General features: G+C 37.9%; 1 protein-coding gene across 2 annotated transcripts in view; it reads right to left on the reverse strand.

Annotated features, from left to right (window-relative positions):
• PDE7B (phosphodiesterase 7B) overlaps window positions 1-25,738 on the reverse strand; it is a 341,149-nt gene that overhangs the window by 230,323 nt on the left and 85,088 nt on the right. The window contains exon 2 of one of the 2 annotated variants that reach the window (XM_011978440.1): window positions 13,698-13,758. In XM_011978440.1, coding sequence (XP_011833830.1) covers window positions 13,698-13,758 — 61 coding nt within the window. Of the gene's footprint in view, window positions 1-13,697; window positions 13,780-25,738 lie in introns of those variants that run through there. The other variant, XM_011978439.1, reaches the window with a different exon arrangement.

Genomic DNA, 25,738 nt, shown 5'->3' on the forward strand with positions numbered 1-25,738 from the left:
TAGGTATTGGGGATCAGATGGTCTCTATCATGACCAAACTCTACCATTTTGTAGCATGAAAACAGCCATAGGCAATATGTAAATGAATGGACACGGCTGTGTTCTAATCAAACAGGCAACAGGTCAGGTTTAGCCCATGAGCTGCGACTTGCTGACTTCTGTTCTACAGCAAAAGAAACAAACAAAAGAATGAACTACATCTATATGCAGCAGCATGCATGAATCTCATAGACAGTGTTGAGTGAAAGAAGGCAGATAGGACAAAGAATATACTCTTTAATTTCATCTAAATAAATTTCAAAATCAGTGAATGGTGATAGAATTCAGTGCATCAGAATGGAATCTTTGGGAGGTAATGTCTAGGAGGAGGTATGAGGGAAGCGATCTGTATTGACCTGTGTGGTTTTACACAGATACATTAACTTTGTAAAAATTCATTGAGTTGCACTTAAAAACTAAGTATTTCTCAGAATTTAAGCAATATTTCAATTAAAAAGTTAAAAACCCCACTTTTATCAAAATAAACTAATAGCTAAATAAATGAATAGCAAGAGAAATAGAAGTGCCAATAAGTATATAAACTACCATTTCAGTTGTTGAGGCTATTGATAAATATAAGCTGACACATGTGTATGCACATTGTTGGTTCATGCTTACTAATGTTAAATACAGTAATTGAACATTTTCTCTCTTAAAGATGCTGACATTTGAAACTTATCTAAGAAATTTTTCCATAGGAAAGTAAACAAAATAAACATGGCAGTCACATGTTTTGTTTTTAGTTAAACACTTCTCCATTTTCAACAGTACAATTGCTACAGGGGAAAAATCTTTTATTTATTGTTATGTCCTAGAAATTTACACAAATTTGTAAGGTCACATGTCAGAGACCTATCCATTGAATTTCTAGAACCCTAGGAAGTAGACAAGTCTGGGAGAAGAGTTATCATCTCCCTCTTACTTGAACTGCAAACTTAAAGTCCTATGAAAGCAATATTTGAAAGAACTAAGTCCTTTCAGATATTCAGAGATTTGCTTAAGACTCTATTATGAAGGTCAAGATGAGAGAATCACTTGAGCCCAGGAGTTAGAGACCAACCTGGGCAAGATGGTGAAACCCCATCTGTATAAAAAATTTAAAAATTAGCCGGGTGTGTTGGTGCACACCTGTAGTCCCAGGTACTTGGGATGCTCAGGTGAGAGGACTGCTTAAGCCCAGGAATTCCAGGAGGCAGTGAGCTATAATCACACTACTGCACTTCAGCCTGGGAAACAAAGTGAGACCCTGTCTCCAAAAACATAAACTTTTTTTTTTTTTAAAGACTCCGTGAGATTCCAAATGTCTGTTAAATTATACAAAATATGAACATAGTCATTCATATACTGTTACCCAGAGTCCTCTTGGCATTTCATTGGTCAACCTTCTTGTAAACATGATTCATGAGGAAATATTTTTCCTGACACAAAGAGTGAAATAGCAGACAAAATAAGGTACCTTTCCATAGACTGCCTGGTGTGATTAGTTATTAACAAACCCATTCTATAAACAATGCAGTAATTCAGGAATATGATGTTAATTTTTTTCCTCAGAAACAAGGAAAATGTATTTTTGAGTTCAATATACACTTCCAAGATGTCCAATTTCTTTTTTAAATACTTGATTTTCTAAAAGAAGAGAAAATATTGAAATGCCTTTTCTGAAATTTACATCTCTATATAAATTTTAGAAAGCAGTTTGACATAGTAACTCCTTTCTTGTATTTACTATTCATATTCCAAAACTCTCAGATTTGTAGGATATGATTATCATTGAAAAAATGAGGATGGTGCTATTCACCACTTCATGGAATTCTATATCCTATTAGCATTTCTGGCACCATTTTCTTATATTTCAGAATGTCAGGTCCTCGTTTAGAATGAAGTCTTCAATTTTTCTATTGTGTCACAAAGAACTAGAGCTCCCCGAATCCCAGAATTTAGGTAAAGCTAAAATAGCAATGTACAAGATTTCATGTTAACTATCTCATTAAATTAAAAGTCAGACAATGTAAAAAATGTTGACTACAAATCAAATGTATTAGGCTTATATGTGGTTGGCTACTTTGAAGTAGGCAAAAAAATTCTACACATTTGGTTTTCATTTATAAATAACCTTAGATTTGCCTGTAAGGTTTTTATAGTAAGAAATAATCAGTAATCTTGATAGTGTTCATGTTAGACTCACAAAAGTTGAAAACATGCATTATTCAGTCAGAGGGGAAAATGTTGGGTTTATGAAAACTGAGCTTTCTATACCATCAGCTAGCTACTTCTTTAGAATGGATCTCTTGGTAAGGAAACAAAATATCTTTTGGCAATTAGATATGAAAAAGAAATGCTACAGTTCAAAGATAGCAATTGATATAATGAGAACAAGTATTTATTTATTTAATACTTCAAAATTTGTTCTTGTGCATCCTTTGTAATACACATAATTTGTCTCATTCTGAAAATTTCTATATTTTGTGAATATTTATAATCTACAAATATTAGAAAACCTTGTATATTCATAGTTGCTAAGGCAGGTGGTTTGAGATTGGGAGGTTGAGATCTCACAAACCTATATAAATAATTTGTTTAAAAAATATGAATTTACAATGAAATACAATCTATACTTCTTCCAATAAAAAGCCTAACATTGTTTTGGGGTCAAAATTAAAAGTGACATTGTCTCTGGAACATTATAAAAAGTACAGTTTTATGTATGCAAAGATTCCTAGGTGGACTCATCTTGAAAGCAAGAAGCATTTGAATCAAATTTATAGAAGGGAAAAATGAACCAGAAGTAGAGAGGATGAGGAAGAAGAGGCAGTTTTTTTAACTTTTATTGAGACAGAGTCTTGCTCTGTCACCCAGGTAGGAGTGCAGTGGTGTGATCTCGGCTCACTGCAACCTCTGCCTCCTGGGCTCAAGTGATTCTTGTGCCTCAACCTCCTGAGTAGCTGGGATTAGAGGTGCATGCCACCACACCCGGCTAGTTTTTTGTATTTTAGTAGAGACGGGGTTTTGCCATGTTGGCCAGGCTGGTCTCGAACTCCTGAGCTCAGGTGATCCGCCCACCTTGGCCTTTCAAAGTGCTGGGATTATAGGCGTGAGCCACTGTTTCTGGCCAGAAGAGGCAGTTTTGATGTGATTGGACAGAGGTGGGCCCAGCTCAGGGGACATAGGTACTCCCAGAGCTCAAATGGCTTAGCACCTTTGGTTTCCTTCACAAAGTGGGAGGTGGATGTAGAGGCATCACCTTTTAGGCCAAGACAGGTCAAAAAATAACCTTCTAGAGTCACTATGCATGGTGGGAGAACGTTAGGGGTGAATATGTAACCTAACACATTTCTTCTACCTTCATCAGGAATTATTTTTTGTGTTTTCTTGGAATTCTAGGCCAACACTGGGTGCTAGAAAACTAAATCAGAGACCTATTGCCTGGAATGTGAGGGTGCATTGGGGAAATAGAGAAGTAACTTCACATGTACAATAGTAGGGAGAGGGATTTGTGAATTGAGGTCAAGATATCCCCTTGCAGGTTACCTTGGCTGGCCATAGGAAAAGGACCAGGAAGCAGTTAAGGAGAATAAAGGGAAGGGTTTTTATGAGCATGGAGCAGTTACTCTTTTGAAATGAGAGTTGAGAACACTTAGTTTGTCTTTTCTTTTTTTTTTTTAATTTTAAAGAATAGGCCTGGATATTTAGCATCTAACTCAGCTGGGTCCTCAAAACTGCTCCACATTTTTTTAAACACCTCTATTCAGTTTTTAAAATTTCTTGTAACATTAGTTTTGAATTAACCTAGTTCTGCATGCCTGCATTCATCTGTTCCTCTCCTTAAGGCTCATCAGAACACAGTATTTCCTTCTTAAAAAGAAGGGAAGCGATCAGATGGAAATTCTCCCAGCTCTTCCTGGCTGCACCCAGGCACACCTGTCTCCATCTCCATGCTTCCTCGCCCACGGGGACCATCTTCTCACAATCGCAGGTTTAAGGCTCACAACTACTCCCTTTCTCTTCATAAAACTTCAGCCAGTTCTTTTCCTCTCTCCTCTCACCATCGAAACATTCTCAAATCCTTCCTATCCTAAGAAATCCTTCCTGATTGTAGACTTTGAGAGGTACTGTCATATCCTCCACCCTCCTTTCTTACTTTTCTTTCTTTCTCTTGCTTCCTTTGTTTCTCTTTCTCTTTCCTTTTCTTTCTCTTTCCCTCCCTCCTTCCCTCCCTCCCTCCCTCCTTCCTTCCTTCCTTCCTTTCCTCCTTCCTTCCTTCCTTCCCTCCTTCCTTCCTTCCTTCCTTCCTTCCTTCCTTCCTTCCTTCCACTCTCTCTCTCACTCTTTCTTTCTCTTTCTCTTTCCTTTCTTTCTCTTTCTTTCTTTCTTTCTTTCTTTCTCTTTCTTTCCCTCTCTCCCTCCCTCCCTTCCTTTTCTCTTCCTTCCTTCCTTTTCTCTCTCTTTCCTTTTCTTTCTCTCTCTCTCTCTCTCTTTCTTTCTCTCTCTCTCTCTTTCTTTCTTCTTTTTTTTTTTTTGACATGATCTTGCTCTGTCACCCACACTGGAGTGTGCAGTGGTGCCATCATGGTTCACTGCAACCTCAACCTCCTGGGCTCAATGGATCCTCCCATCTCAGCCTCCTGAAAAGGTGAGACTACAGGCACGTGCCATAACCTCAGGCTAATTTTTGTATTTTTTGTGGAGGTGTAGTCTTGCTATGTCGCCTAGGCTGGTTTTGAATTCCTGGGCTCAAGTGATCTGCCTGCCTTGGCCTCCCAAAGTGCTGAGATTACAGGCATAAGCCACTGCACCCAGCCCTCTCAGACCAATTTCTTGACAGAGGAGTGCCTTCAGCTCCCTGTGGCCTGGCTCCATGCTACCCACCTCACCCCACCTTCTGCTGCTGATGCTCTTGCTGTTGTTACCTTCAGGTTGCTAAGTCCAAGCAACACTTTTTAGGCTTGATCTCATTTGACCTCTATAGTATTTCACATTTGTATCATGCCCCACCTTTTGAAACTCTCTCCTCTTGGCTAAGATGGCAAAGATACCATTCTTTCCTTTTCCTTTATCTTTCTGTCCACTCTATTTTATTCTCCTGCCTATTTAGGCTTCCATAGGCTCCTTTTGAACCTGACCAACCCTTTGGGGGATGCTTCTGGGCATTCCAAAGCACAACCTCATCTCACTCCTCACCTTTCCCCGAGTGATCTCATTCCTGTTATATCGTGACCGCCACTGACTTATAGATCCCTCTTCTGAGCTGCACTGCACTGGAGAGTTCCTTGGACACCTCAGATTTACTGTGTCTAAAATTTAACCTCTCCCCACTGCCCCACCCCATGCAAATTCAATTATCTCACACTCTTCTTTGCAGGACAGGGCAGTACCTCGATCTGTTTAGTAACATTTCATACACTCAACCCATTGTAGAGTTCTATCACCCTCTTGAAAAGTTTCCTTTACTTTGTGCCTTCTGTTCCCTCTGACACTGTCTCAATTCAGGTAGGACTCATCATTTCTCACCTGATAGATACTACTGTTCCCTAAACTAGTCTCTCTTCAGCTTGTCCTCCTCCTGTGTATTCTCTACTCTAACCAGATGATCTGTCTAAAGCATGCATCTCACCTTGTAGCTCCTCTGCTTAAACATCCTTCGATGGTTATTTGTCCTATTATAAGGCTCTTCATAATCTCTCCTGCCTTCCTCTCCACACTCAATTGTCTTATCTCATTCCTCTTATTCTATTTTCCAGGCATAAAGACTTTCTTACAGTTTTTAGCTGGTCACATTAAGCTGCCGGTACCTGTTGCTCTTAGAAATACCAACAACACCTTTCCCAACGGGCTGTCCTCAGTGCAAGCTCCAGGGCTGTCTGGAGCTTCTTTTTGACATTCAGCTCCTTACCATGTCTTGCACAAGGCCTTTCCTGACACCACTCCACCCTTCCCCTTCCCATAAGACCTGGCCTCTCCTGCTTGTGGTTTATTAAGCTATGTTGTCATTGTTTGTGTGGTTGTCCCTGTGTCACTAGATTGGGAGCTTGCTGAGGATAGAATTTCAATGTCTTTGCATCCCTACTCTGGCACACAATGTGTATCTATAAAGCGTTTGTTGATTGAACATGTTTTCTCAAGTGTAGCTTTGTGTAAGGCTGATGGGTCTCATTGAATTCCCTCTTTCTACCTTCAGACAGAAAATGAAGCTAATTCAACACAAGACTGACACTTCTATTACTTTTGGGCTTGGCAACATCAGTTCTGATAGTTTGGACTTTGCTTGTGTTGTTATTCTGCAGCTGCTCTGGTCTGAGCCCTGGCTTCCAGCTGCATTCAAAAATGAGGTGTTCTGTTGCTGTGGAAATGCTGCAACCTTCCACGGAAAGCAACCTTCAAGCTAGGAAACTTGTTTTTCTTACGCAAAACAATATTGACTTCCAAAATTTTAAAAGGCAGTAGGATAATGTAGAATGCCCTTTAAACCATAAACCTCAAGGTGAAATAATTTTCTGTATATTCCCATAAACACGAGAAGACAAAATAATGGGCCTCTTCCTGTATCTTCAGCACAATGCTCCATCTGCGCAAGAATATACTCTGTGGCAACAGGGATCCTACCTTGCTCATTATTATATCAACTTTCAGAGTACTCCTAGCAGAGGGTTGGGCATTCAGCAGTGCTCAACGAATACTTGTTAATCTCCCTCTTAGGATAGCTCCTCATTGGCTATTTGAAGAGAACCACTCTTTCTTATCTTGTAACCTGGAGTAGTGTGCTTGGGAAGCCACCAGTTAGTTTATGTAGGTGCTGACCCATGGCTTTGGCTATGTTAGCAGGGGGTTTTAAATACTAGGCCAACCCATCTTTGACACACTCGGGAGATGCACTCCGGATGACTCTGCTGTTCTCACAAACACATCAGCATGTATCCATTCAGCAAATAGTGAGTTCCTCTTAGGGGCTGGGCCGCTACATGTTCCAGATGCTGGATACTACTCAACAGTGAATGAAATGGAGTCCTTACTTCTGTGATAATCGCATTCTGCATGTATTGGTGTGTTGCAGGGCAAGGCTGGGGGACAACAATGGACAAATAGAAAATATGTCCTTTACTGACAAGTGCAATGAAAAGTAAAACAAGACAGGGCCTTGGGTGAGTGATGGGGAATGATACTCCCATCATCCTCCCTTGGGAATATCCAGGTTCACTTTACCCTCTTTGGGCAGAGTAAGAAAATATCATTCAGCAATTTTGTTGTCTGAGCATGCATATAGAGAGAGTGAATTCATGAATCCAAGTGACAGCAATGAAGAGCTTTGAAAGTGTAAGTTAAAATTAATTCAAATTCCTGAGGCATTCTAATCTTAATAAATCAAAATTAAGCAACTTGAAAACTTCTTTCAACACAGACTTTACTTGTAAAGTCAAGTGCATGCAAAATAATATTTACAATAATCTTTCTTTCATAACCTATGATGATAATATGTTTATTACTAAATTGCCAACATGCACTTGAAAATATCTGTTCACTTGAACCAAATTGAGATTGTTTAAAATTTAAAATCTACAATACTGTCAATTTGCATATAAAAATACTACTAATATAAAATGAAGTGCAAGGACTTAGAAAAAATTGAGTATTACTATTAATAAAAATATATTTATAGTACTTCTAAAAGTTCACTGAATGTTTTAATACTTATTGTCATGTAATCCTCAACAGACTTAATAAGGTAGACAATAATATTGTTATTAATGTTTATTATTCAATTTTAGACAAGAGTGAACAAGTCTACAAACCCCTAAATGACATGCCTCTGCTCACACAGTTGTTAGCTGGTACCAGGTCTTTCAATGCCTTCTTTCTACAACACCACAGTGGCCTACTTTGATACCAAATTTTATTTTGCCTTAAAACAGATTGTGTATTATTTTTTAAGAAACAATATATAGGTCTCATAAGTGTCCACATGCAAAAACCAAAAGTTGAAGCAAGTGATAAGAGCAAAATATAAATATAAAATAACTCCCAACTTTATTAGGTGATAAAGTTCCAAAAAAGTGAAGAAAACAATTTTTCTCTACTGTCACAGTTGAAAATATTATCTTGTTTCTTAATAAAATACTATAATATTTTATATCAAGAGAAAAATAGAATTAACATGTTTTTTTAAAAAATCAAACCAGAATTCAGGTTGTCAGATACACATTGGGTTAAATATGCATTGGTTTAAAATTACTTAATTTCACAAGTAGCTGATGAATGGCTGTACTTAATACTACCCAGTACCTAGGAGCTTATAGAGTATTCTCTGACACGCTATAACTAAATCGAAAAGACTCTCTAACTAACTAAATAAAAGAGACCAGAACTCTCTTTTATCTGGTACTTTTGTCCTTTTTAGGGCCAATGATGACAGTCAAGCTCTCTATAATCAGGTCTCAAATTTCTTTTCAATTTATTCTTTCATCTACCTCATGGCCTGAAACACTGCCCCAGAAACACTCCCCAGTCTATCTCTAGGCTTTTGAGAGTGGTCTTGCATCCATCTAGAGTGCTGCCATGTTCTCAACTTTCATATCTAAATAGATGAGTCTTCACATCCCTGCTATATGCACTCTCTCCATATTTTGAAGTCCCAATATATTTTATCTTTATTTCTTCTGTAGCATTTATCAGTCGAGTTGGTGTTGCATACATTGGGCTTCAGTACTTGAATCTCTTGCTGAACAATAAACCCTCTAAGGGGAGACTCTATGCCCCACTGGTCTTTGGATTCCCAATGCTAAGCACATGACCTTGTAGGCGCTTGGTGCACACCCAATTAATAAAAATTAGATGAAGGTCTCGTTCTACCCTGGAGGTAACTTGCAATTTTGAAGAATGTATTTAATATTTTAAAAAATTGTCCTTACATTTATATAATGTTTTAACTTTTCAATTGCTTTTTTCAACACCATTGGTGTCATCAGTAATAATTTATTTTTATTAGTTTATTTGTATTTGCTTATTATCAATTTTTACATTTTCAATTATTTATCATTTATGCATCAACTTATTGATGCATACACAATATTTAGGGCAGACATCATCATAGGCTTCTCCTCATAGAACATCTCATTCTCTCACCAGAGAAACCCCTGGGCTAGGAAGAACAGATGTTTTTATTTCCACTTTGCAGGAAAACTATGAATTGAATCCTAGAGAGATGAAGCAACTTCTATGAGTACACGGTTAATTTTTCAGAGCTAGTGCTACAATTAAGCCCCTCTATGCCTATGTTGAGTGTTAATAAAATATAGATTTTCTGGTGTTCTGTTATTCTGAAGATTAGCAATCATTTAAATAATTTATAATAATTTTCAACCAGAAAACTGACTAATATGAATACTCCCTTGTAAGTTATGTAAGTTATGTCAGGTAAAAAAGTGCCTATTGTACATTCCAGTAGTCATCAGCACGAAAGAAATCATACATGAGACAAAAACAGGGCCACTGAAAATTTCAAATTAAAAAAATTAAACCTTGGTAAAGAGGATGGAGAAATTGAGCCAACAAAATATCATAAACTAAAAATTAAGGCTTATAATTTGAAAAAATCCCACTCTAATAATAAGAAAAAGAGGAAATACAAAGAAGCACTAAATCTGATCAGGAATTTCTCTTTGAAAGTTTCTTTTCCGATGATTTATCATTTCACAGAGCAAGGTTCACAAATGAACTGAGAAGTGAATCAACATTGATCATTTTACATAATTTCTTTAAATACTCTTGGCTCTTTTTGCCCAACAGTTTTCATTATGCTTTTGAAAAGTAAACTCTTTTTTGTAACCTGCCATACTTCATGCATTGATTATACAATGAGAGATAATGTCTCTTCCACTTCCTCTTTTTTTTAGTATCTGTTCATGAGACCTGAAGAAGGTAAAAGTCTTGCTATACAGTTGTATATCCATTGATATAATTATATAAACTTCTGAGCCAATTTGAACTTGAGTGAAATCTTATGGCTAAATGTATAAAAAGGAAGGTGGAGAGGGGAGGACAGGGAGGCAGAAACTCTACACACATTGCCCTAAGCCTGAAGGAAAGAAGAAAGCAACATTTATTACAAGTTGGTGTTTATGTTTAACTTGATCATCCACATTTGCTCTCTGAACAATTGTAAGAAATAAATAGTTAACACTCCGTGTAGTCAGCTCTGCAGTACACCTGTATTTACCTTCATATCCAACATGAGTTATTCTCCTGAAGCCAGAAATAATTCCCTACTAGACCCATACATGACAGTAGTTTGGTTCCATTTAAAGCTGCATTGAATTCAGCACACCAGAGTAACTCAAGGTGAATTTTACACTTATGTCTCATTTAACAGAATGAGTCAGAAGTGTGATTTTCAGTAAGAATGACTTATTCATGGAAGTCGTGAGGTAGACAACTGAAAGCATAAAAAGAGTACTTTTCAGAATAATCTGGGGACTCACCAGTGGAAGACAAGGAAATGCAAATGGAGACTCTGGCTAGTGACCCTTCTCCATATTCCACCCCAACTGTGATGAAACCAGTACACAGCTAGGATCCAGCAGGCACCCAAGCCTGGAGTCTGAGCGGGTAGACAGGGAGGTTTCCAGGGGAGTGAGCCAAGGGCTTGACTAGTTAAAGATGAGGATGTCTCAGGTTGGCCCACATCAGGGATCTGAATATTGAGATGGCCCCATGTATTTGGTTTTCTCATTTAGAAATTTTGATTTATTCATAAAAATGTTATAAAATTACCTGCACAAATAAAAACTACATTTGTGGTTGGCAGTGCTTATAAAACACTTATGATATCAGAGACTCCTTATACTTTGTGGTGTGAGATGTGAAGTTTTCTCAAAAAATGCTTTAGAAAATCATAAGAACATTATCTGAGATTCCTTTTGAAGATAGCAACAAACTAATTAATACCTTAGATAGTGGTGAAGAGGTGCTTTTTGTGTTAATACAGATGTTCTTTCTTGAAGAAATACAAAGTATGGGCTCAGTTTTAGGGACTTATGTGCTCATAACTTGATTTCTCTTGTTTAAGTAAATAAACCATTAAACTTCTTTCTTTTATCATCTAGGATCATTTTGCTGTAAAGTGGTAGTCCTTGGGCTTCAGGTGAATATATGTTAATGGTGGGGTTGATCTATGTGTATTGATATCCATAATATTTATTTTGGTATTCTTCCATCTAAGATTTCAAAGGACTTCATAAGTGTCTGAATTAAATGTTGCAGCAATTCTCTTAAAAAATCTAAACCTTCTTAAATATAAGCTCCTCAAGGGCACAATTTTCACTGTGTGAGCAACTCAAACTCACTAGGCATAATATTATCTTGGAACACTCATTATTTACTGTCTATCTTAAAGGTAAAATGTATATTTGTTCTTCCTATGTGTCCTGAAACCAGTAAAAACTTCCATTCTCACAGTTCCTTTTATTATTTAGTTCTGTATTATGAAGAAAAGGGAAATCTAACAAACTAATGAAATCTACAAGGTTAATAACCAGAAGCTTAATTAAAACTCTTCTATTGCCAGAGATAAATTTTGAAAGATAGGGCTTCTCTCAATTTACTTAGAATAAATGACCTAATTATGTAAGGTGTTTGGGATGGATTTCACCTGCCACATAGTAAGTGCTCAATTAACTGTAATCATTATGACAGTGGTAGCAACATAAAACTGATTTATATAAATACGTTTCTAATTTTAGAATTTTGTGCAATCTGGCAGATTCATTACAGACACATTTGGCAGACAGGATTGCTTTCTGGCAGCTATATAAAAAATACTATATAATCTAGAAGAGATGGAAAGAGAACTGATCTGACTTTAAGTGAATTCAAATCTATAGGCAGTAGTAGAAAGTCTCTTGCTCTTCTCCTAGCTATAAATTAATCAAGCAACTGACATGGAAGACAGGACACAGAAACATTCAGTCAAAATAGATGACGTATTCATGTGCTTAAAATTATTATGAGTTAAATATTGATTCAAGTTACTAGACCAGGTGAAAGCTACAATCAAATAATATTTCAGTGGTAGTAAGGTACTTGCAGTATTAGACCATTTGCCTCAATTTCCTTATTTGTGACATGAAGATAACAATAGCACCAACCTCATCTTGTTATTGTGGAAAATTAAATAAGTTAATTATTGAATAGATTATTTGATGTGGTGGTAAGACAGTTTCCCAAATCCAAAATTGGGACACATGGCTTGACAAAGGATTTTTTTCTGCTTCCATGTGTACCTGTTTTGTCTGTCTGTCTGTCTATCTATCTATCTATCTATCTATCTATCTATCTATCTATCATCTATTTATCTATATATCTATGTAGTATCTGAAATATTAGAACTTTGGAGACATTTTCATTTCACACTTTCAAGGGGCAGGAATATTGGATATTTGAAATGGGTATATGGATGCAATACTATATTCTTTGTTCATGTGCTTCTAGTAAAACGTTCATTTTTCAATGAATGTATTACTATATAGCCGCCATCTTAATTAAAATAAAAACATAGAACTGCAAAGAGAGATTTAAAAATTAGTGAAGAATTTAAGAAAGATTAGAAGGGTAGAAAAATCTGATGTCTGGTTTTTGTTTGTTTCTTAAGTCATGTACCACCTTTGATTATTTGTTACATGATTATTTTGAATTATAAATTACCAAGATCTTCACCTGCCTCTATTTATCTTGCTGTCTGTTTTTCACCAATAATCTAGACTGTCAATATATGAAGTTGGCAGAGCAAATGGAAAATGCTAAAGTGAATAGTTTTTTCTTTGCTTATTAATATAGTTCAAGGTTAGAATCTACAAAGGTAAAAATTTGGTGAAAATAAAGTTTAGAAATTATTTTTATTTATCCATGCTACTATTTACTTCTATTACTATAATGAAATTGCAACTTTATTGGGCATAGTTTAGTGGCTTAAATAAGATCTAAACACTAGACCTAAAATTTTACTGTTTAGAAACTTTCATATCATGATTTGGGCCATTTCTCACTTTGAGGTTAAGTGCATCACTTATATTCTCTATAATTGTTTCCAACCTATAAAATGAGGAAAATAATACCAACTTCATTACCTAACAGTACATATTAAAGGAGTTTGTCAAAGGGATTGATGATATATCATCCTACAAGAACACATGATTATTCATTACAATGTTATTTTGTTACAAATGCTGTGTGGATAATAGTTGTGCTGACTTCAGATTACAGTAGTTCAAATATACATTTCTTCCAGGAATTCTAAGTAAGGGTTTTGCACTGTGATGTAAAGACTTAATAATTTACTTATCTATCTTATCATCCATCTCTGGTTTAAGAATTACCTTTTCATCAGAGCTACCTGAATGCAAACCACCTAATTCTATGTTATACTGATGATCCAAGAAAAATTTTGAAAGACTCAGAAGCACGGTCCTTGACTGACTAATTAAGAAAATCAAAACCATTTCTCATCATCAAGTGTTACATATATAAATGTGTTACAGCTGCCTATATACCCATAAAAGAACCTATCAGCCTCTTCAAAACGGAATGAGAGACAGTCAAAAAGGCAACAGAACAACGATAACTCCACATGACATCAACATGCTTAATATATTTAAAATGAGAAGCCTTCTTACCCAGCATGCAAACACATTTGGCATTCTGATCGGGGTTCTCAAACAAGATTTCGCCACACCTCTGAAATAGAAAGATAGCCATGGTTATTTTAAGATTTCGTATCAAGATTCCCAAGGCAATATATCCATGTGCCCTGACATTACCATAACATTATTCTACTTTTGTTTTCATAGGTTACCTGAGTCTAGGAACTTATGTCATGAGCAGAGACTGGCCTGGTAGTAAAATATTTGAGGGATAAGTTGGAATAGATTGTTTCTGCATGCCTTATGCCCCTGCATGAAGCTGATTCTGTGTGCTCCCATGGGAAGTCATGACTAGAGATGCACTTGGTTTGAAACAGTTTCTATTTCAGTGGAAGATATGCAATCTATTAGGCCCAATAATCTGTGGTTAATTATTCTCAAAGTTGATCTTTATTCATCTCTCATATTATTCTACACTACCCACTCTGCAAAGCAGAGATACTATCAAGCATAAAGCTAGGTGGCCTATACTTTATCTCTCTGAACTTGGAAGGAAAAGCAGATAGATAAATAATGAAAAACTGGCATTCATAATGCTTTTCCTGAACTCACAGACTCACGGAAATATCAACTTTCTTATCTATGTCTTAGTTTTAACTTGCTTGTTAAAACTTTTGTGCAAGGTAAATTCCTGTAGAGATACAGTTATTTAAGAACAGGCCACATTTGTATGATGAATATATTGACAAAGCATTAGTACTTGAATATATACATAAATCTTTCAAATCAATGAGAACATAACAAGCTAACAGAAAAATGGATAAAGGATGTGAGCAAGCAATTCATAGAAGAGGAAAAATCTGAATGGTCAATAAACACAGAAAACATATTTAACCATAGCTGTGATCAGAAGCAAGCAAATTAAAGATAAAATGAGGTTTATTTTCAACTCAACGATTTCACAAAATTTAGAAGTCTGGCAATAACAAGTGTTTTCAAGACTGTAGAGAAATGGATACTCTCACACATTGTGGGATGGAGTATAAAATGATATAATCGCTTTAGAAAAAAATTTGCAAAATCCAGAAAAGATGAAATGTTCATTCTCTATGACATAGCAAATTATCTTCTAGATTTATAACTAGAGAAATTTCATATAAAACTTTAATGTCTTGGTACAAAACAGATAAATAAGTGTTTATTCATGCAATGAATAATGAAGCATCAAATTTAGGGTAGGGGGAAGAAATGCTGAGAAATGAAATGTTGGAGGGCACACCGGGGCTATCAATTTTTTCTGTAATGATATGTCCCTTAAATTCTTCTCTGAATGTTTTCCTTCATTTCAAATATTTTGAAATAAGAATTATCCTCATATTCATAACTCTGAATATAAAAATGGCACTTTGCACAATACGTCTCTGCACCTGTCTTCCTTGAGAGGCCATTTGGTAATAGACTGGACTGTCTTCATCAATAACTTGTTCTCACTACATATTTCCTTTGTCCTTAAGGAGACTGAAGATGAGCTACATTCACTCATTTTCCTCTTTCTTTTACTGTTCACAACTTGGTTAATTCCACTCCCATCAATCTTTGTTGTATCTATACATTATATATTATAAGACAAAGTAATTTAAGGTGAAAAAATTCCTGGATGTGAGAATTCATGTTCTTCACACCTGATTATGACATCCTCTGGTACAAAGAAGGGCAAGTTGAGAGGAGAAAGGATGATGCTGTTACATTCAAGTCAATCCAGTTTTTTAAGGTGGCCTACATTATGTGGAGGAGCTGGACAGTTGGTTCAGTGATGTGAAAAGAAAGAAATCTGCTTTTGTGAGTCAAGAGGCCTGACCGTGGAGGAAGGAGGTTGGATGCAACTTAAGGTTGCAAAAGAGCATTGAGTTCTTAACGGAGATCCTACATCTTGAGCTTTCTTCCCAGCTACTCTGCTCGCCTCGTGTCATATTTATCATGTCACCTAATCTCTTCATGCTTCATTTCTTCATAAGTAAACATGGGGATGCCAATATATGCCACCGAGTCAGGTCAGAGAAGCAAATGTGAGGACTAATGACCCATGGAGTCTGATCATACTGTTTGTTCCTATTTTGTTGTTTTGGCAGACATTAAACCTTTTCAAATTACTAGGATGCATTTTCTGCATTACCTACATTTTAAAGTGATATTTTTTGACCTGAAAGTGTTAATATTTTAAAATGAAGGATCAGAGGTTTCCAAAAACGTTTTAAACTTCTTGGCAAAACGAAGTGCTAGGAAGCTCTATCAGTTCACATTCTGCGTCCTACAGGGAAATAACTCCAGGACCCTAGGGTGCTCCCCTGCCATTTGCTAAGGATGAAGTCCAGACATGTGCTGTGAAGGAAGAGCTTTCCTACTTTCCTTGCAGGACCTCTAGGGGCAGGGGTTGATGGGTTGAGGTTGCATAACTTCTCTTTGCTACCATAGCCCAAGGGCAGCCTTATATGTGCCACTCAACTGGCAAATTAGTGTGAATAGGGGCACAGGAGCTGAGGTCTTGCTCTCTTTCTTGGCCATACACAAATTCAGGAGGAGTTTTTGAAACTCCTGTGAAGCATGCATTCCTTAACAGTCATGGCCTGCCTGGGTTCACTGGCCAGACAAGCTCATCACCAAGTAGCAAGAACAGGTATGGAAGCCCTTCCAATGACAATGAGGTGGTCCTCTTCCTTGTCTTCATCTCCCTGGAGGTCTGGGAAATTGCTGAGGCACCTTTACCTAGCTCTTTAATTGCCCTGTTTTGTAAAGTTACCTGATGATGGTAACAGATTTGAAAGCAACACCCAAGGGAATCTGATTGTTCTCAGGGCTTGAAAGAAACCAGTTTCTTTCTAGTGCTTTTTCCTATTGATGCCAGTGTTTATCCAGTCTTTGCTGCCAGGCTCCTGCTTACTGTGCAACCCAGGGTGATGACCCAGTTTACGAGATTAATTGGGCTAAGCCACAGGGTCTACGTTTCAGAAAACTGCAGGATCTGCCCTGGGGGAAGGTCTTGTGCCCTGCTGGGTTTCGGGTGCTGCAACCTTTCTCCTTCTATGCTCTAGTCAAGCTTGCTGGGAGTCCCCATCCAAGCACCCTGCTGCCAGGTGACCCTGACTTTGGACCTGGTGCTGCTCACCAGGATTCTGTCTAATTCTCAGGATCCAATCTCTCCTTAGGGATTCTGTCTTTGTCTTGTCTTCTGTGCCTGAAATATTGAGACCAACCTGCTTTGTTCGTGCCCATCTCTCCCAGCCAACACTGCCTTCAGATAATAGGGCATAGTTATTGAAGACCTTGTCCAAGGGGCTGGATCTCTGCTAGCAACAGAGAGATCCTGCTGGCACATGATCTCCTTCCATAGCACAGAGGATATGAATTCATGTGTGTAATGTCTATTGCCCTCAGAGACCATAAAGTCAAACCATGTTCATTGTTAGTGTTCCTAACATGCCTCATTATTGTAACCCTGCTACCTTGTTCATACCAGGGCCTTCGTAAATCTTTGTGGATTAGGTAGACTAAATATTTGTGGACTTGCTAACATTTGCACCCACGTTATGGGCTAAGCCTTGTACTAAGTGCTGTGCATCTACTTTTCACACTTTCATTGTACTCTTTTAGCAGAGTAGAAAATTGAGGCACAGGCAGTACCACTCACTACAGAATACTCTTCTCCAATGATGGATAGAATAAATGTTGACAGGTTACCGGATGCTTGACCGAGATACATAGATTCTCAAATATTGGCTACTTTTGACCTGCTCATTGCCTTGGCCAAATTGACTATCTTTACTTTTGTCCTCTTCTTTCACCCACTAACCACTGGCTGTTTGCAAGAATTGCCATCTAATAGACCACAGGCTTTGGATCAGACTGATCAAAATTAAAATCTTGTCGCTGCCTCCTCTTATCACTGTACTATCATGGGCATTTAGTTTTGCAAATCTTCCTTCTTATCTGTAAAACAGGGTAATATAATCTACATCATAGTATCATTGCAAGTTTAGTTTTTATTTCATTATGCACAAGAATGTACTGATTTAAATTATTGTAGATAAGACTGTAATACAAAAATAAAAATTAATAAATTTAACTCATCCAGTAAAATTCTATTTTAATTCCCATATTAGTTTTTAGGATTGAAAATGAAGAAATTCTTCTAATTTTAAAAGTCACAATATTTCACAAGTTGGTTGCTAATTTTTATTTGTTTATTAAGAATTTTCCACATTATATCTAAAATTGGACTTTTATTCAGGAAGAGAAAGATGAATGCTATAAAATATTGCATCTATTATTCACAATAGCCAAGGCATGGGGCCAACCTAAGTGTTCATCAACAGTTGAATGGCTAAAGAAAATGTGATATATATAAACACAATGGAATATTATTCACTCTTGAAAAAAGAAGGAAATCTTGTCATTTGTGATAACGGATGAATCTGGGGGACATTATGTTAAATGAAATAAGCCAGGTACAGAAAGACAAATACTGTATGATCTCACTTCTATGTTGAATTAAGAAAAGTTGAATTTGTAGAAGCAGAGAGTAGAATAATAGTTACCAGGAGCTTGGGAGGTTGTGAGGTTAGAGGGTGAAATTGGAGAAATATTAGTAAAATATTACAAAATCTTACTTAGGAGGGATAAGTTCAAGAAATCTATTGTACAACATGGTGACTATAGCAATAACAATGTATTGCACATTTGAAAATTGCTAAGAGAGTAGATTTTAAGTATTCTCACCACAAAATGTTAAGTATATGAGGTAAGGCATATGTTGATTAGCTTGATTTAGCCATTTCACAATGTACATGTATCTCAAAGCATCATGTTGTACACAATAGATATATGTAATTTTAATTTGCCATTTAAACACAATAAAAATTACTGCACCTATCCTTACATTAAGACAATTTTTAAATTAAAATAATTTCCATGAGCTAAATAATATGTTCTAGCAAAATGTGCACAAAATATATTTTTCTTAAGTAAACTGAATTTTATCATCACTTTCACCATATGTTTAGTTATAAAAAAATTGATGTTAGGAGTCATTTTTAAAGTCACCCTTACGTATTAAATGAATCTCTTTTCCTTAAAGAAATATTATGACCAATTGATAATATTAAAATATTCGTAATAGTCCCACATCATATTCAATAGAAGTTATTAAAAACAGTGAAAAGCTCACGTTTTTGTTCTCATTGTTCAATTGACAGCACTTCCAGCTTTCTTAAACCAGTTAATGTTTTTTCTGCTTCAGATAAGCTTTCATATATCTTTTTATTTTTCTGAGTAGTTACTATAACTTGAATTTATTATTCTCTCAGCAGGCCTCCAGAAACTAATCTTTTTAGAGAATGTGTCTTGATATCTTCAGAACGGTGGAAACATTAGCAAACAAATAAAACTGAAGACAGAAATCCTTGGTGCTTGGAGGTTTGCCTGAGTGTCAGCTGAGAAAATAACAGTTTTCTGCAAGTAGGTAATGTTAAATGTTATCAGAAAGAAATTAATAGGCCATGGTTCTTTTATTATTTTCTTCTCACATTTATAATTGTTTTTTATCAGAAAGGACTTTAATAAAGGGAATTAGATATTTATGAAATTATTGGAGGATTCGACTATAGGCTAGGCCTCCAGAAATGACACTCAAAACAACACTGTGAAATTGACTCACCAAGCTGGGAGCCTACTAGGCCAGTGGGTCACAATTGAGAAAATGGAAAACTGGGAAGCATAACTGAATTGTTGACTTCAAGAACACAGCACCATGGCAGTGATCCAGGGCTTAGAAATGTATTGGTGCAATTGCCTCTTGATACCCATGAAGCTGGGAGCTAAACACTGAATGCTATTGCAGAGATGCAGAAAAACCCACGCACTCCATGATTGTGCTAGATAGCTCGTTAAAACAAACCAAACCAAAACAAAACAAAACGAACCCCTGACATATGACTAGAGTCATTTTTGGGGGGAAAAAAAAATCAAACCTAAGTTTCTTGAGCTGAAAAAGTGCTAACCATGGTCAGTCTGTGGGGAAGTTGCTGAAGTTGAGTGGAAAGTAAAGTACGTATTGTCTGTCCCAAGAGTGACAAAGGGAATCTGGAGTAGGCATAGCTTCAGCACAGGCTGCCTTCACCCCCACCCTCACTTCCTTTCTACTTACTTCGATTCTGCAAGTTTGCCATATAATACATGAATTTCCCAAATGAGGTTGTAGGTAAACAAGGCAAATGCCTGTGTGCTGATATATCCATTGGGATTGCATCTATTTTATTTGCTCACCACTGAATCCTTAAATGTCTAGGACAATGACTGAGGCATAATGGGCACTCCCAATGTTAATTAAATGAATGAATGAATAATTCTTTACCGTAATTCTGTGGGCTATTCTGAAGTTTTCTGGGGTAGCGTGAGAAGAGCTTATTTTTCCAGGACCTTTTTGCATACACACCAGTAAGCACTGCCATAGATGCAGCCACATGATGTGCAGCTGCGATGGGCTGATGAAGGGCGAAACCTGACATTGAGATGACATTTCCAAACATCTGGGTCACTTCTTATCTCACACTTTCCCCCAACGAAGAATGGAATGGTACTAATCAAAGACAGACCCCTACAAGATAGGCCTGGAGAGAAAGTAGTTTAGGTCTGTAGAGCATAAAAAGGTATCTCCTATTAAGAGACTGAACTCCCTGACAGCGCCTGGAAGTTTGGATCTCCATTAATGTCCGTCAAGTGAGTGAATGAATAAGTGAACAGTCAGCAAGACATTACTGAGTGCCTACTCTGTGCTGACACTGTACCATGAGTGTGGATACAAAATGAAATGAGATTCAGGCTAGGTCCTGTCCTTAAGAAGTTTGTAGCCTACTCTGAAGTCAGAACATAGAAGGCTACGGGCACTTTCAATGCTGGGTACCCACCCCTGACTGGTATTACTGGAGAAGGCTTTGAAAGAGATGACTGCAGGCCTGAGTCTGGAGCATAGGAAAGAGTTGTCTGGTAAAAGAGAGGACTTCTCCAGGCATAGATAGCTACCTAGGCAAAGTCCAGAACCTTAGTTAGGATCTTGCAAGCAGCTGCCAAGGATGGGAGCAAAACTGCTGTGGGTGAAAGCAGAGAGCTTAATCAAAGTGGACATCACAGAGGGGATTGGAGAAAAATTGGGGTCAATAGTGATTTTAAAAAAAAATCTTTATGGGCTGGACTGGAGAGGCTTGGTTTGCTCTGGAAGAACCAGGACGCTTAATGAATTACTTCAGCATTGTATCAAATAATTACAATATAGCTATCTCTGTATTATAGCTCTTAATTGGCTCCAGATGTCTCTCACCAATGATATTGGCATCCATCATTTTGCCCATTTGAGGTAGAAGTTACCCCCAAAGAGGAATACCAAGCCAAAGTGTTTTTAGGCCTTTTTCTTGAATTATCTCATAGAATGGCTATGACCAAAAGAAACCCCCAACCACCCAGCTGAAACCTCAGTGAGGCTGATTTCTCCTGCTGCTGAAGCCATTAGCACCCAGTGTTGAGAACACCCCAGCTCCCAGAGGATGCATTGTCAGGGTCTCGTACTTGACAGTGACCCAGGTCCACATCATTTTATGCAGAGTCCTGTCTACCATGTGGGTGGCACAGTGAGGCCTCAATCTCTCACACTGTGGCAGCCCTCAGCACTCTGGTGCCAGAGGACGGCAGATTTGGAACTGGGGCTGATTTCGGCTCGAGCTCATGTTTTCCTTTTTAAGCTTTTCCAGTGAAAGAGCAGATTTCTATCCCATTGCAGGCTGTTAAAATGTCAGAGACTAATAAGTTTTCAACAATCCGTCAGTGCAGATCTCCAGCAACAACCTGGCACTGCTTTCAAATCAGGGCCTCATCGTCCAGCCCAACCTTAGCCAGTCAAAATAAGAGACACACCAGCAAAAGAAAAAGAAGAAAAAAGATAATCACCTCGAGCTGAGCAGAAATTCTACACAAATCCATTGTTGCCAACAATCAATAGCAAATCTGTGGGCTACGTAACCTGAGGTGACCCTTCCAGAAGAGCCATCCCTTATAAACCTCTAATTAGCTATGGTTAGGAGTGACTTGAAAGATATTAATGCTATTGCTATTGGAAAATGAGCTTACCAGCTTTTAACAGCTTTGTTTTCTTCTTCAGTCAAAGAACAGAATGTTAGCTCAATGGCGTATGCTTTCTATTAGAGCAGTGCCAGCAGCAGCGGTCTCCAGAGAGTCTCTCAGCATTTTATTACATACCCCTATTTTTAAATGTTTAAAAACTACTTATTGTGAACCAAAACTTGGAAAACCTGGTTTCAGCCCAAGAGTAATTTTTATTTTTATTTTTTTAGTTCTTAAGCAAACTTCCAAAATGCAGAACCGTGTTTTCTGTCATTTTATCCTTAGACAGTAGAGGGCAATAGAAAGGCTATATGGCTAAGATCTCCTTGTACTCCTGCGGGGAGATCTTGAGGTCAGATGGCGTGGTGCAGGCTCAGAGTCACTGTGTCTTACGTTGCACTCTCCAAGTCATGCAGCGTTGTCTCCATGAGTCATAGTTAGTCCTGACTCCCATAGCACACATCGAAATGCACACTGAAGACAGCCTCTTTCATTGTGCAAAATGACTATAACCTCTGCACAAGTTCCATTTTAGAAAAATCTGTACCTGTGAAGGCTGATGGTGTGGAATACACTGGAGTCTCTAGTGCACCCAGTTATAGGAACTGACTAGACATCTCAGCTCAAGGCACTTTGAGAATAATTCTGGTATGTGCTCTAGGAATTTTCCTGTAGCAGACACAAATGCATATGCCACAAATCTTGATACACAGTGCAAAAATGTCAGAATTTTGCAATACAATTTCATCTTTTATTTATTGTCTCAGAATCCCAAGGGTTGGCACCTAGCCATACTTTGTGTCTATCTATCAGAAAGATAGACACATCTGTGAAGGCAAACAACTAAAGCCAAACACATTTCACTTATATATAGTCATTTTTAAAAGGTGAAGTTCACAGACACTTTGTGTTGGAGAAAACAGGAGGCAATATAGAAAGAAAAAAAAAAGAAAGAGAACAGATTGGTGCACATAATGGAAAGAACTGAGTATATCAGGTTTCAAATCCCAATCCTATTCCTCAACAGCTGTGTGATCTTAGTCACAGTTGACTTATCCTTTCAAAACTCATTATAGAGTAGAGGGAGTAACAATGCTCACTCCTCTACAGAAATGTAATATATGTGAAAGCATCTTCTATACCCTAAAACTATAATGGGGCCTGTTGTGTATGTGGTTTTGTGGAAGGAAGGAAGTAGAAGCAGAATAGGGTCATTTGGTGGTAGTGTGTACAAGATACAAAGCACAGTTCTACCATGTAAATCATGGGGCTTTATGAGGGGAAGATTTTGCTCCTCCCATGATGGAGAGCCCTGGTCATTCAGACGTTAGCCTGCAAGACCAGAGGTCTAGAGAGCAGAAGTCGTTGGGGCAGGATGGAGGCGGTGACCCTGTCTGATGTGCCCTTAGCCTTGGCATTGAGAAAGCGGGAAGAACCCACCTAGATTTGGGAAAAAGGGGTCTTTTCTAGGTGATCAGCCAAACTGGCTACATCCTGATGGGTTGTTTAAAAGCTTCTGAATAATGTATTCTGATTAAGTAGGGGAGAGAGAAACTAGTATTAAGTCTTCAGTGGAGGTTGGAGGTGCAAGATAAGCTGGGAGGATGTTTGCTCTAAGAATGAGAAACTGTGGATGCAAAAGTCTGAAGGCGATTGAGGAAATGAAGGAAATGAAGAATGGCTAAAGGGAATAGGATTCAGATAACCAGTAGAACTGGAGAGTGGAGAGACACAAGGCTGGGGAAGTTGGCAGGGGCCAGCTCAGGAAGGGCCCCGCAGGACTCCATTTAGTGATTGGACACAAGCCTAGATGTTGCAGGCCGTGGATCTGGAAGAAGGCCCCGTAGCTCACAGGCCATCTGTTCAAGGCAATAGAGAGAGATCCCAAAAGGGTTTAGGAAGTTTCTGTAACATGAGTACCACATGCAGCAGCCGTGTTTGCTGACCAATGTCGCTCCCCGCCACACTGAACAGGACCCTTAGGTGGAAAAAGGGTTCTACTAAGTGGGGTACCACCTTGTTAGTGAGTGTCTAATGACATCCTCCCAATTATGTCTAACACTTTTAGTTGTGTCAATCAGCCAAGTTAGACAATGCCACCAGAGGCCCTCCTCACTCCAACTCCCTTCTCAGTAGTGCCTCACACAGTGTGTTCACAATCAGATAGATTTCTTTAGATTTAGTATACTCCATATGGTCTTTATGAAGCATAGATCATAGAAATGAGAACATGGCTTGTCAAAATTCCAAGTCTAGCATGACTGTATTATGAAGAATGTGGCCTTCTGAATCATGCAGAGAGTGAGCGCTGAGAATGAGCTAAAAGGGGTGATGAACAGTTAGGCCTCTGGATCCTGGAAGGTGGAGGAACCAGGGTCCTGGAACAAATGCCCCCTCTTCACCCTTTTAGGGACATCTCCCTCTCAGAAACTGCTGGAAGAGCATGCTGTACTTCAAGAAAATCATTCCTTGATTTGACTGTCACCTTCAGAGGAAGATTTGAACCAGAACAGGACCCTATGTTCCTGCCCCTGAGCCTGATATTATGTTCAGCAAGGCCTCAGTCTGTGTTGCTGTTGCTCCTGGACAGACGTCACTGTGAGCTGCTGGGACGAGCGCCTTTTTGTCTGTGTGTTGCCAACAAATATGTACTCACACTTGTTAAACTCCAGCCATCTGGTCAACGTGTCCAAGCTTTAGGCATTCATTTTCCCGATTTACACTGCAATTGTCAAGCTACTTTATAAGACCCTACAGATAGCAAAACGTTAATAGATAATGTCAGCAATATCTCCAGATATTTGCATATCTGATGTCCAGATCTCCAGACATCATGATTCAGAGATTCATGGGCTCTCATCCAGTCTGTAACTGAATGAATATTTACTCAGGACAAATGAGTACTTATAATGTGCTCCTTGCAGCTCAGTGCAGCAATGCTCCTGTACATAAACCAACAATTAAATGTAATCCCATACACTTATAGTTTAAAAAGAAATTCAAACCAGTCCTTGGAATTAAATAACCTCACTGCTAGAGAAAATGACTTCCAGAACATGAAGCCCAACATGCAAACGCAGAGCCTCTGAGCCACACAGGAACAAACACTTTTGCACAGGGATAAGGGCTTGTTGTTTAACTACTTGTGAGGTCAAAGATCCAGATGTTCCCATAGACAATACAAAAACTATTACTGGTCAAATTGTATTGACCATTTCCACATGGACAGCGCTGAGACATGCAGTTGGCCTCAGAAAGGAAATTTCGTTAAATTCTACTGGCAATCAATGGCAACCCCAAGCTAGAGCTAGAAAATCCAATATTTTGAAGAAATGACTGACAGGTTTTATAAGCTGCAAGTCAAAATGAAATCATGTGTATTTTGCTAGTAGTCATATACTGCTTTGGTACAGTTTACCAAACTCCACAACAGACTTTGGCAAGAGCAATACTTGAAAGACACCTCCTCAAAGTTCTCCTTCACTTCATGAAAGTAGAGACTTTCTGTCTAATTCATTGCTGCTTCCAGCACTAGGATCAACATCCATCACATCATAGGTTCTCAATAAATATTGCTTAGCTGAAAGAATGAATACATAATTTGGGGCAAAAATACACTGAACCCATTTATTACTGCAATTAAAACCTGTGAGACAAAAATCCTTAAAGAGAAGAATATGTGAATAAAGTTATACTTAAATTAGTTCAAATTACAAGTTTTGATGCCATTACTCCACTAAGAAGTTAGCATCTGGGGCCATGCGGTGAATCTATTACAGATGCTTCAGGTGGAGTCAAACCTGAAGGCAAAGATTTCTCCATTCTCTCAGTGTTGAAATATCTTTCAATGTTTTTGAAAGATATTTTTCCTGGAGAGCAAGAATCATGAATATATATATATATATATA

Source organism: Mandrillus leucophaeus, unplaced genomic scaffold (genome assembly GCF_000951045.1).
Source record: "Mandrillus leucophaeus isolate KB7577 unplaced genomic scaffold, Mleu.le_1.0 Scaffold194, whole genome shotgun sequence".
NCBI lineage: Eukaryota > Metazoa > Chordata > Mammalia > Primates > Cercopithecidae > Mandrillus > Mandrillus leucophaeus.